The sequence below is a fragment of the Mus musculus genome, chromosome 9, assembly GCF_000001635.26.
Source record: "Mus musculus strain C57BL/6J chromosome 9, GRCm38.p6 C57BL/6J".
Classification (NCBI taxonomy): domain Eukaryota; kingdom Metazoa; phylum Chordata; class Mammalia; order Rodentia; family Muridae; genus Mus; species Mus musculus.
Window position 1 is genome coordinate 27,025,108 of NC_000075.6, and position 12,646 is coordinate 27,037,753.

The following is a 12,646-nucleotide window of genomic DNA, read 5'->3' on the forward strand; positions in this document are numbered from 1 at the left end:
AGGATGTAGTTCAGAGTTGAAATACTTGACTGGCATAGCTGTGGTTTCTTAAGTTTGTTCCTGAATTCGAAAGAAGATAAGAAGAGAAGAGAAGAGAAGAGAAGAGAAGAGAAGAGAAGAGAAGAGAAGAGAAGAGAGGAGAGAAAAAGAAAGAAAGAAAAAAGAAAATCCAGAAAATAATTTCTGTAAAATCTTAGATCTAAACCAATAATATCCAGGTGACAAGCAATCAAGTAGCACCTTCTGTGTGCTAGCCACTGAGACTAAGAGAGAGATTAACCACTGGACTAGTGATGGGATAGAGCTAGCCACTGAGACTAAGAGAGAGATTAACCACTGGACTAGTGATGGGATAGAGCTAGCCACTGAGACTAAGAGAGAGATTAACCACTGGACTAGTATTAGGATAGAGCTAGCCACTGAGACTAAGAGAGAGATTAACCACTGGACTACTGATGGGATGGAGGCAGTCTTTGGCCTTGGGGTAAGAAGGTAAGACAACTGAAAAAAACAAAACAAAATAAACACAACAATAATGAAGACACAGCCTGCTTGAAAAGAGATACCTTGGAACTTAGAAGAACAGGAGAGGAAGCAATTAGCAAACTTTTGAAGAAAGAGTACTAACTAATTGGGCAGGTCATACTTTCCAGAAGAAAAAAAAGTTAAAATACAAGGGGAAGACACCAAAACTTTAGAAACTTAAGAGGTTTGTTCGCTTGTTTGTTTGTCAGTACTGGGGTTTGAAACCAGTGCTTCATGCAGAAGAAGATTTTTATTATTTGTTTACTTCATTTAAAAAAAAGAAGATTTATAGCTAGGCAACAGTGGTGCATACCTTTATTCCCAGCACTGGGAAGGCAGAGGCAGGTAGAGCTCTATGAGTTCAAGGCCAGCCTGATCAACAGAGCAAGTTCCAGGATAATCAGTGCTATACAGAAAAACCCTGTCTTGAAAAAACAAAACAATACAAGACAAAAAAGATTTATTTATTTATGTGTTTAGGTGTTTTGTCTACATGTATGTCTCTGTAACAGAAGAGAGTGTTGGATTCCATGGGACTAAAGTTATAGACTGCTGTAACCTGCCATGTGGGTGCTGGGAACTGAACTCAAGACCTCTGGAAGAACAGTCAGTGCTTTCAACTAGTAAGCTACTTCTCCAGTCCCTATTTAGTTCATTTTTTAAAGATAAAGTTTCACTATGTAGCCCAGGCTGGCCTGGAACTCCTGATCCTTCTGCTTCAGTCTTCCAAGAGGTGTACTGACAGGTATGCACCACCATGCCTGACTAGAAGATATCTGAAGAAGCTATCATCAGTGAAGAAGAAGTTAAAGGGAGACGTCTGGAAAGGCAGGCTGGGACAAGCTCCAGAAAGGAAATAAATATACTCCCTCTAAGGAGCTGGTAAAAAGCAAACAAACAAAACAGCTTTTAAGGGATGGACAACATGAGAATTGCCTCTTGGCAGTTCATCCTCACAGAGATTATGAAGATATGGAAGAGATGTCAGAACAGGTTATAGAGTAAGACAGGGGACAATAGCTCCAACTCCTCCAAAACCCAAACAAACAAACAAACATGCAACCTGTGTTATCAGGAAGGACAGAACTCAGTGATGGTAAGTAACTCTCCTGGCTGCAGCTACAGTTACCCATATAACCTGACCTTCTAACAAGACAGAAGTCCCACCTACTTGATACATAGTCAAAGAATGCAGCCAAGGAGAAAACCACAGAACCACAACTTCAACAAAGTTACCCACTGGTCTCCCTCTGGTGCCCCGAAGTCACTTTGTAATAACTGTCTTAGATGCATGACACAATATGTCATGCTCTGATTCTTTGGGGAAGTCACAAAGATAATAAAGAAACATGAAACTCAAGGAAAGTACTTTGTGCAAATAAGCTGTTATATCCTTAATAGCAATCAATTTTAGGAACAGAAAGAGTGGTAGGGAAAAGTAGAAAGAGAGATTTTTTTTTATACCAAACATATCTAGAAAGGCTTTTCCTTTATTGCTTTGTTTGGAGACAGTGTCTTGATGTGTAGCCAGACTAATCTTGAATTCCAGATCTTCCTGACTTACTTAACCCTTGGAGTCCTGACATTATAAGTATGTACCATCATGTCTGCTTAGAAAAGTTTTTCTGAAAATATACTGCTTATAATTCTGTTACTATCCATTCTGTCAAGTAACCATGGATAATGAATGTGAATAAACTTGAACTATCTACTTTAAGCACCACACCCACTGCTAGCTGTGTGAAAGCTCACGTGGCAGAAGTAAATGCTTGGAGGCTGAAAACTGTTCTCTGTACAAGTCCACATGGCAAGCTAGCTGGGGAGAACATAGGAAGCCTAGTGGGAAGCCTGAATCACTGGCTCAAATTCACTTTGTGAAATGGCAGTGACGACTCTCACCTCTATAAAGGAACCCTCTAGCTGAGACATGAGACACGGCCTCCCAATCTCAATTACCAGGTGACTTTAAGATACTTGATTTACAGCTGACAAAGCTGAGTCCCCATCAGGTCAGAGTGCCAAGGTCCCAGGGAAAATTATCCCAAGAAGCAATAAAAGGTTTCAAGAAAATTCAGTGAGGTTATGACAATCTGGGAATGAAGGAGTTAGGCAAGAGAGCAGGTGGGGCAATTGCAGCAAACTGCCTCTTTGGCTACCTTGTATTTAAACTGAAAGAGACTTAGGCATGCTTTCCTTCTACAATGGCTCATTTCATCTGCCGGAGTGAGGCAGGGACGCTTTTGAGTTATTCATAATCAGGGAGTTGATGGGATAGACAAAAACCAAAACATACCTATTTTTACTGGTATTACAGAGCAAAAGTACTGATGTAGTAGTCACTTTAAAACTCCTACTTAAAATGCCAATTCTCAGTCGGCAAGTACTGACTGCTTCATATATCATGCTTATATAGAGTGCTTTGGATGGATATAATGTATATAATCTGACCTGTGATTCTTTACTAGGACTGGCTTCATCCACCTTGGGATACACAGCGATACCGCAAGGCACGACTGTGTGAGGGGATGCCCTGGCAAAAGGGAACAAACAGATGAGATGTATGCTCAACTCTTAGCATGTGAACTTAGCAAGCTGTCCCAAGCAAGTGGCTAAAATCAGTGTCCATATGTGCAGTAGGGGATACAGGGTAGGGATTTTCTGATTGGTGTTCATTATCCACAGGGCACAACCTACTGGTGACTTCATGATACGAATGTTTTATTTTTTGAAGTACCCAAGCACTTTGATGACACAAAAGACTCCAAATACTTAGACTGGGTGACAAGCCAGTCATGATGGGCAGCTCCCCAAATCTTCGTGGGGTTTTGTTTTATTTTGAAACAGGGTCTCACTATGCAATGGCAGCTGGCCTAGAACTCACTATGTGAACCAGGCTGGCCTTCAACTCAGAGATCTACCTGTCTCAGCCTCCCAAGTGCTGCAATTTAAGGCATGTGCCACCAAACTCACCTCTCACCTGGCTCCCCAAATATTTTGTTTTACCGCCTTCCCTTGTCTATCTAGTTCTATTAGAACTAACAATATTTGAAGGTGACTATTGAGCACTGCAAATTTTTGATCATTTAATTATAGTCTTTGCAGCATCACTTCTTTGACTTTAAGGAGAAAATCAGACAACTAAATACCAGCATGGTACTAAGGAAGTTTGAGAAATAGAGGCAGTCAGAAAGAGGCAGGTTACAGGTATTCAAAACATGCACATGCAATGTAATACAGAATGGAGGTGAGATAGATAGACGGAATTTATGAGCCCGGTCCACTGCACTGTATTTTAAAGGGGGAGGAGGGATGATGGATAGGTGGGTGGGGTCACTGCTTAACTTTGGATTGGATCTGACAGCTGTAGCTGTCAAACCCACCTGCAGGATACTGTCTACCACACTATGAAATCCCGGTTACTAGAAGCAAAGCTGGAAGCATACTGCAGAGACAATGGGGATATCCAAGCACCAGGTGAGCATCCGACCATACAGCAGAGGGCTCCCTACCCTATCTAGGCTGTCCCCACCTCCCCAGCAGCACGCTGTCACTTTTGGCACGGAAGAAGGTAATGAATGCATGGGGGAGTCGCCCACGGGCGGGACTCGTGGGTGAATCTCAGGCTTTAGATTACAGTTGAAAAGAACCTGTCGCAGGCCTCGCAGGAGCTGGGCACTGAAAATCTCTGCTCCCAGCCCGTCCCACACTCGAGTCCAGGGGCAGGCTGACGTCCCGGTTTTGGGAAGGTCCCAGGGAATAGACTCACCGATCTGCCCAATGAACTCGATCTTGATGCCCTGGTGCTCTAGTCGCTTGTTGGGGTTCTTCAGTGATAGGCTCACTTTCCCCGAGACGGTTTCCCCGTCGTAGAAGAGGAAATATTTCTCCTTCTTCCCGTCCTCAGTCTTGTGCTCCGCTCGCTTCCTACTCTCCGCATCATTCAGCAAGATTTCCACCTCCACGCTCTGCCCGAAGCCGAAGAAGCTCATCTCCCCGCCTGGCCGCGCCGGTGTCGGCACAGACTGCTCCCTCCCTCCCAGGCGCGAGCTGCCTTCGGGGAAGGCAGGCCGGAGGGCCGGCTGCGGGAACGCGCTGGACGCTGCACCGCAGCCCCGCTCGCTCTGAGCTGGGCGGTGGGCGATCGCCGATGGCCTGCGCCCCTGGGGTGAGGCAGGGCGGAGGAAGGAGGTCGGCTGCGGGTTGCGGCGCCCAGAGCAGCGATGCACCGAGAGGCCAGACACAGTACCAACGCAGATCCTGGCGGTGCAGCGACTAGGGCCCTGGGAGGAAAGGCGCCAAGCACGCGCGTCTCGTCGCCCACCGGGTGGGGTCCAGCGCCCAGCCGCACACACAGAACTGCCTGGACTCCCGCGGCGTAACGCACCGAAGTGCTACGGCGGCGCCGGGCGGGGGAAGGGGCAGGAGAACTCCGGCCCGGATGCGAAGATGATGCCACGCGCACGCGCACGTCTTCTCTCCCCCCCCCCCCCCTCGCTTTCCCTACCCCCTCCAGGCCGTCAAGGGGTGCGCTCATCTGCGCATGTGCAGTGCCAAAGGGCGCTTTGTTTACATGGCGGCTCTGGCCTCTCTCCAGTAGAACTCGGGCCCAGATGTTCCGTCAAGTCCTAGCACTGCAAGTGCCTCCTTGTAATATTCCGGTTGCATTTCTCTTCCTTCTTAGCCTGATAAACGCCAGGCTACTCTTCACATTTGAATACGAGCAACGCTTGCGTGCTGTCTGACGGGATGAGGTGCCTTTCCCATGCACGCTCAGTGTCACCGGAAGGGGCAAATGTGACCGCTACTACAGGAAGTATGCTGTCCCCGCTGGCCTCTAGGTTCCCTGCCGTGTAAGAACGATATGACGGTAAGAAAAACACTAGTGACGTCCTGACCCCAACATTAACTGGAATGCTAAGGGAAAAAGAAAAAGTCCTCGCTAGCCTTGTTTAACTTCCAGTCTTTGCCCCGCCCACTTATGCGCACGCAGTGGGCGACCCAGCCCATTGGCTTGGGTTACGAACACGGCTCAGCGCGGTGATTGGTCGATTGTAAATCCCGAACGTTGTGACTGGTCCGCCAAAACGTCTCAGAGCGCGCGCGGGAGCGACGGCGAGCCGGTACGTCCACGGTCGGAATGGCGCTGCAGGATCTTGGAGAAAACTTGCAGCCTTGGTGTCCGCTGGGTCTCAGCCTCGGTGAGGAAACGCAGCCGCGGGTTCTGGGTTCGGGGCTTGGGGTGTTTTGTTCCGCCTAATGTATCCAAGCTTGCGTCTCGGTGAGGGTAGGGGTAGGGGTGGGGGAAGGGGAAGCCCTGGTCTCTGCACTGACCGTGAGCCCCAGGATTGTGACAATCTGCCCGGGTGAAGGCCAGCCAAACTTACGGTGGGATCTGAGTCCAGACGAGTAATTGGTAGAAAAGAGAGCTAAACTGTTCTAGCATGCGGGAGGTCGAGGCTGGAGGATTGCCATGAGTTCAAGACCATCCTGGGCCACACAAATGAATTTAAACCAGTCTCAATAATAATAATAATAAAACAATAATAATAGGAGTGTCTCAGTGATAATAACAATAGCAGCAGCAACATGAAAAGCTAATAATTGGCCTTTAATAGTGCTAGTGCCTCAGTTATCTCCATCTGTCACCTTTGTTCTACCTAGTCTTGCTGGAGTCCTAAGTCTATTCCCCAGGTGGTTTTAAACAGACAATCTCAATGTTCAGGTTGATTTTTTTTTTCTTAGAATTTGTGATCATAAATTCAGCTAGATGGTTCTTGTACCGGCTGGTTTTGTGTGTCAGCTTGACACAGGCTGGAGTTATCACAGAGAAAGGAGTCTCAGTTGGGAAAATGCCTCCATGAGATCCAATTGTAAGGCATTTTCTCAATTAGTGATAAAGTGGGGAGGTCCCCTTATGGGTGGTGTCATCTCTGGGCTGGTAGTCTTGGTTCTATAAGAGAGCAGGCTGAGCAAGCCAGGAGAAGCAAGCCAGTAAAGAACATCCCTCCATGGCCTCTGCATCAGCTCCTGCTTTTTGACTTGCTTGGGTTCCAGTCCTGACTTCCTTTGGTGATGAACAGCAGTGTGGAAATTTAGGCTGAATAAACCCTTTCCTCCCGAACTGCTTCTTGATCATGATGCTTTTTGTCCAGGAATAGAAACCCTGACTAAGACAGTTCTCTTGAAGACTTCATTAGATGTCCGAATGAAATCAAGATTCCCAAAGCCAGCTGGTTGAGCCAGTTAAATCACAAACCTGAGGGTTTTCTCTTTCATGCCTATTGCCCCCTCTTGTCCCCATAGCCAAGGAAGGCAATTTCAGGATAATCCCTAACTGCTTACTGATGCAGTCAGTCACTGTCTCCTGTACACCCTGCATTGCCTCCTTTGAAGGTACAGGCTTGCTTGTGTCAGCTCTTTGGGCCTTTCCTACTTGTTTTCTAAATAGATGACCAGTCCATTGGCCTACCATATAAGAGGAGGTGTGGAAGTCCTTTCTCCAAGCACAATATGACATCAGAACCTTTGTGATTGTCCACAGGAGACTATTATAGAGGTAGACCCCTAGTAGATGTTCCAGACACCCCCCTTTGCCCCTCCCAGCTGCCTCTGGTCCTGGGGAAGGGGATGTGTGTGTGCAGGAGGTGAGGTAGCAGTGTAGTGTTGTGGCATTCGCTTGTGCAGCTATAGGGCTTTTAAGTAAGTCAGCCACCTGGCAGTCACCTAAGCTTCTGTAGGTAGCTCCAGCAAACTGATGCATTTGCTTTCCACGCTAGGTTTAGAATCTTTTCTTTGCTTGTTAATCCCTTATCTATCTGGCAGTATGTGCCTAAGGCCAAACTGAAAGTGAGGCTGACTTGGAGGAATCCTAGAGTGGTTGTCTTTCTCAGTCAGTGGTTCCTGTTGTGGGTTATCCTAATGTTGTTTGAATTCTAATGTTAAGTCTGCTTCCTCAAGAGGTCATGGCCCCAAGGGGGAGTCAGTACTCTGCTGGTCTCAAGAGAACCTGGGCAGAGGAGGGAAAAGGTGGGATAGGAGCTCTTTGAGAGTGGGGGCAGGTGGAAAGAAGAGAATGTGCGGGAAGAAGAGAGGACAGAAGAGGAGGAGGAAGCCATGATGAAGCAGAACTACATGGTCAGGAGAAACTACAAGTAACAAAGGGTCTCATAGCTGGGGAATAAGTTAGTTTAGTGCTAGTTCTACCCAGTGTAGATACATATCTTTTAAATATAATAACTAGATTGTGTGTTTTTATATGGGCTTATTGGGGTTGGAAATTACTGCAACAGTTCCCCATGTTGTGGCAACCCCTGACCATAAAATTATTTTGCTACTTATTTACTGTAGTTTTTCTACTGTTATGAATCATGATGTAAATAACTGACATGCAGGATATCTGTGTGTGGGCAACCCCTGAAAAAGGGTCGTTTAGCCCCCACAGGGGTCATGACCCACAAGTTGAAAGTCACTGCTCTGTGTGCTATGGAGTGCAATGCCTTTTTGATGGAGTTCACCATGCAAACAGGCCTTAGAGATGGGAACACCCTGAGAATAGATAATGAACTAGAGAATATATTGCAGTCTTTCAAAACGGCACATAGGAAACTAGATTATAAGCTGGCTAAGGCGGCAGCTTTGTTGTCCTTGCAATTGAAGCAGAGCTATCCAGAACTGCATACAAGAGGAGTTGTAGTAGAAAAAGACTGTACCACTGCCCTGCACATCAGCTTACAAGCTGTCGGGAAATCTGGGGAAAGAATGATGGGAAGGAGACACTGGCTAGCTTCTTCAAATGGCAGTGAGGCATAAGAGGAAGAGTACACATAATATCCTGGGATCAAAACCACGGAACCGGGGGCTGGAGAGATGGCTCAAGTGGTTAAGAGCACTGTCTGCTCTTCCAGAGGTCCTGAGTTCAATTCCCAGCAACCACATGTTGACTCACAACCATCTGTAATGGGATCTGATGCCCTCTTCTGGTGTGTCTGAAGACAGCTACAGTGTATTCATATACATAAAATAAATAAATAATTCTTAAAAAAAAAAAAAAAAAAAAAAGCCGGGCAGTGGTGCCGCACACCTTTAATCCCAACACTTGGGAGGCAGAGGCAGGCGCATTTCTGAGTTCGAGGCTAGCCTGGTCTACAAAGTGAGTTCCAGGACAGCAGGGCTATACAGAGAAACCCTGTCTCGAAAAACAGAAAAACAAAAAACCAAAAACCACAGAACCTGGGGGAAAGATCAGAAAGGAGGGAGGGAATAAGGGAGATGGGATAAAAGATATTCCTCTGGTTTACTTTTTAGTACAGAAAAGGGAGGGGTTGGCCTATAATTCAGCATGAAAATGGAAGCCTTCGTAATGGCCTAGCATAAGAAACAGATAATTAGAGAATAGACTGTCTCTAAACTGCAACAGTTGGGAAAGACTTAACTGTTAGAAATGAAAGAGTCTCTCACAGCCTGGCTTCTGAGGCTCTGGGTCATGGAGCAGATAGGATCATCCTGACTACCCTGAAGCATAGAAACAGACGTGTAACTGTTCCTCCTCCTCAAGACAAGGCTGTATAACCGGGGGTATGCAGGAAAACAGTTCCTGACAGATGGGCTCATACAAACCAGTAGGCACACTTGGCCGACACTGGCCAAAGCCTTCTTATCAGGACTGGAAGATGAAAGTACAGGAATTATTGAAAAAATTGGGCATCACAGAAGTGTATGGTGCTCAGCTCTTCGGGCCATGTTCATGGGGGTGTTAAGGAGTTCATCAGAGACCTCAGGCCTGTTATGGGACTTCAGTGGCTTTGTAAGGCGTGATTTTTCAGAGACAGGAGAGACTGTGGTAGGTCTTAATGACTTAGCCTAGCATATACGCTGAACATCAGGTATGAGAAATGCTGCAACTCAGGCGTTTCAAGCTCCAGGTTGAAATTGGGGAATCTGAAATACAGATGACAGAGCCTATTAAGCTCACTGGAAAGCAAGTGTAAGATTGTGTCAGGAAGGCAAATTCAGCACTCGGCCTTGGGAAGGCTGTAAGAGCAAGCTGACCACATTAGGAACAGTAGCACAAGTGGCAGAAGTTTGAGGTTGATCTAAGTGTAGGTACACTTGTGCCGCTGTGTACATCTTCCCCTTGCAGTAACTATGCAGGGAGTGGAGTTGCTTGCCCAACTTGGGGCCTTTTCAGTAGCCATGTGTGACAGATGGAGGGAGAGATGTGCTACCCTTGAGACTGTCAGGTCCCGAAGCATTTGAGAGTTGGGCTATACTTCCCTGGGCCCAGGGCTGGCCTTCATACAACAGAACTTTCTCTGTTCTCTTCTGTCTGCTTTTCTACACGTGTTACCTTTGGCCTTAGAGATGCTTCAGTTAGGCAGCAGCAGTGGTGTTTTAGCTACCATTGGACATGTTTAACCTGCATAGGCCTTGGTTTCATCGTCTGTCAAATGTTTACAATATCTAACAAGATCTTTGTACACTTGAGCTTCATGCCTGGTGTAAAATACTTGATGAACAGCCACTAACAGACTGACTTTCTCAACCCAGACTCCCTCTCTGTTGACCGTTCTGTTTCCAGACCCCGTTGCTCTTGTGCTTTGGGGCTCCATGCACTCCTGTGGTCTGTCCAGTTGAGAAGTCATCCTCCCGACACCCTTCCACTCACTGCCAGTTAGGTTTCCTATTTACTCTTTGGTGTCGTGCACACACATCTATTACTGTGTTGGCACAGTATTATAAAAAATAGATACGTAGTTGTTTATTGAATGAGAGTTTTATAGCTGATACAATTTTTGGTATTTTATACACGTTATTTTTCACAAAAATTATATAGTGCTAATAACAAACAGATTAGCTATGTGTTAGTGGTCAAGTTAGCATATTAGTGTGCTGTATGAAACAAAACTCAGTAGTCTTTCTTCTGTTGGAGACTTTTTACAGTATTAAGGGATGTTGATTATTGTGTGGTTGATCTTACAATCTAGGACTTAAAAAGGCTTCTCCAACTATTTTCTTAAAATGTTTATTGAGGGGTAACTAATAGGTGTTATTACATCTTAGAGATGAAGTAGTGGAAGCTCAAGAACAGTAGACATGTTTGACTTAACTCATACCGATAATTTTATGAAGATTCTGGAATCAGGGCCAGTCATTGCCTTCCAGCTCTGACCTGATGCTAGTGACAGTGTCGAGTTGTCATAGGCAGAGCAGAGACAGGAAGAAAGATGCTTTTTCACCTGGGATGCCTGTAGAGAGCATTTCTGCAAGTACAGAGAGAGGTACAGTTCCATACAGTCTTCAGTTTCCTGGGCGTTGAGTCCCCTTCTGCTTGTAGCTTTACCATGACTGAGCTGCATTCCCAGCCTCCCGCATTGGGCCTTCTTTCAGATCATTTGCACGTCTTTGGAAGGAATACTGTGCAAAGCCACATGGGCTACAGGTACTTCCAATTGACAAACCGTGATGGGCAGATGATGGTCTACAGAGACCTACAGATTTCAGAGTGTACTGTGATGCTGAGAACCATGACGTGAAGGGAAGAGCTCTCGTTCTGTCTTTATACTCATACTCCGACTTTCTCTTAAAACGTCCTCCTAAATGGTGGTGAACTTATAAGGAATATTAATTTGAAGATACACCTGACTGATAGATTGAGATACCCACTTTTGCATCTGGTCCTGGTTTTACATGGGGTGGGGAAGTACCTTATGAGGAAATGGGTTGACCTTAAGGCTGGGAGGCCTAGTGAGGAGCGGCACTGGAAGGCTGCGCTGCTGTCCCTTTGATTCACATTCTTTTCACTAGTGTTGTGTGCTTGGGAGCCACCTAGTATTTCTGTATGAGTCTGCTTTGTCTTTTAGTGTTAGCGTTTCGGGGAAGTGATATCTCTGTTCTGACATGAGATTATTGTCCAGGGGCCCGGTACAGTGCCATATGTTTTGTTTGGGTTTGTTAACTTGTTTATAAGACTTTCACAAAGAAGTGGCCAAAGCTCTTGGTGATGCATGTGTCTTTTCTGAGTGGAATTTACAAGAAAATTTGATCCCTACTTTGGTTCAAGAACTATTCCCTGAAGCTATTACACCTAATGTTTCTTTTTGATATTTTTAGATTTGTTTTTATTTTACATGAATGAATGTCTTGTTTGCATGTATGTCTGTGCCCTCAGAGGCCAGAAAGGGGTGTTGGAGCCCTTGAGACTACAGTTACAGGTGTTTCCTTAATCTTTATGACAGCTGTATGACGGGAGTACAATGGGAATGGTGACTGTTTTCTAACTATACCTGGCATCTGAAGGTGATTGGTTTTACTGGCTTGAGGGTATTTACCTGTTTGACTTCCTTTTATCTTAAGAATGGGTGAAGACCGTGTGGGACCTGGACTTCACGGAGATTGAGCCTTTGGACCCCAGCATAGTAGGCGAGATCCTAGAGACTGGAAGAGATGCGTTCACAAAGCTCTATGGAAGCCTCTTCCCCTTTGCGACTGACGAAAGTGGATCTTTAGAGGTAAAAAGATAAATGAACGAATCAAGTGACTCATTTTTATGTGTTACAGAGGATGAGAGTCATCATAGTTTAAGTTAAAAATAGTTTTCTCAGGTGAGAGTAATGCAGAAACTCTGCTTTCCTCATTGGACAGTCCTAGTAGCTTGGCCTTTTGTTTTCAAGATGTGACCACCTTTTTACAATAGCAGTTCAAAGGGTGAAGCAAGAAGGAAGAGCGTCAGACAAACCACGGGAAAAGGCTCTGAAGAGTGAAATAACAATTCAGGCATGCCTTAGCTCTAAGAAAGCTTGTACTAGACTGAAAAGTAGTTAGGTGTTTGTACTGGCTAGTTTTGTGTCAACTTGATACAGCTGGAGTTATCACAGAGAAAGGAGCTTCAGTTGAGGAAATGCCTCCATGAGATCCAACTGTAAGGCATTTTCTCAATTAGTGATCAAGGGCGAAAGGCCCCTTGTGGGTGGGACCATCTCTGGGCTGGTAGTCTTGGGTTCTATAAGAGAGCAGGCTGAGCAAGCCAGGGGAAGCAAGCCAGTAAAGAACATCCCTCCATGGCTTCTGCGTCAGCTCCTGCTTCCTGACCTGCTTGAGTTCCAGTCCTGACTTCCTTCAGTGA

At 45.8% G+C, this 12,646-nt stretch overlaps 2 protein-coding genes across 6 annotated transcripts in view; one reads left to right on the forward strand and one right to left on the reverse strand.

The window, feature by feature from the left end:
* Vps26b (VPS26 retromer complex component B) overlaps positions 1–4,987 on the reverse strand; it is a 25,593-nt gene extending 20,606 nt beyond the window's left edge. Inside the window, exon 1 of the mRNA NM_178027.4 lies at positions 4,292–4,987. Coding sequence (NP_821170.1) covers positions 4,292–4,514 — 223 coding nt within the window. The 5' untranslated portion in view covers positions 4,515–4,987. The remainder of the gene's footprint in view (positions 1–4,291) is intronic.
* Positions 4,988–5,057: 70 nt separating this feature from the next.
* Positions 5,058–12,646, forward strand: part of Ncapd3 (non-SMC condensin II complex, subunit D3) — a 66,358-nt gene continuing 58,769 nt past the window's right edge. For 2 of the 5 annotated variants that reach the window (XR_001779074.2, XM_006510697.4), the window contains exons 1-3: positions 5,062–5,392; positions 5,516–5,723; positions 11,878–12,032. Coding sequence is in view for 3 of the 5 variants with exons in the window: in XM_006510697.4 (XP_006510760.1) it covers positions 5,663–5,723; positions 11,878–12,032 (216 nt within the window). In the remaining 2 variants the exon portion in view is untranslated. Of the gene's footprint in view, positions 5,393–5,485; positions 5,724–11,877; positions 12,033–12,646 lie in introns of those variants that run through there. The other 3 variants (NM_178113.4, XM_006510698.4, XM_017313698.1) reach the window with 3 other exon arrangements.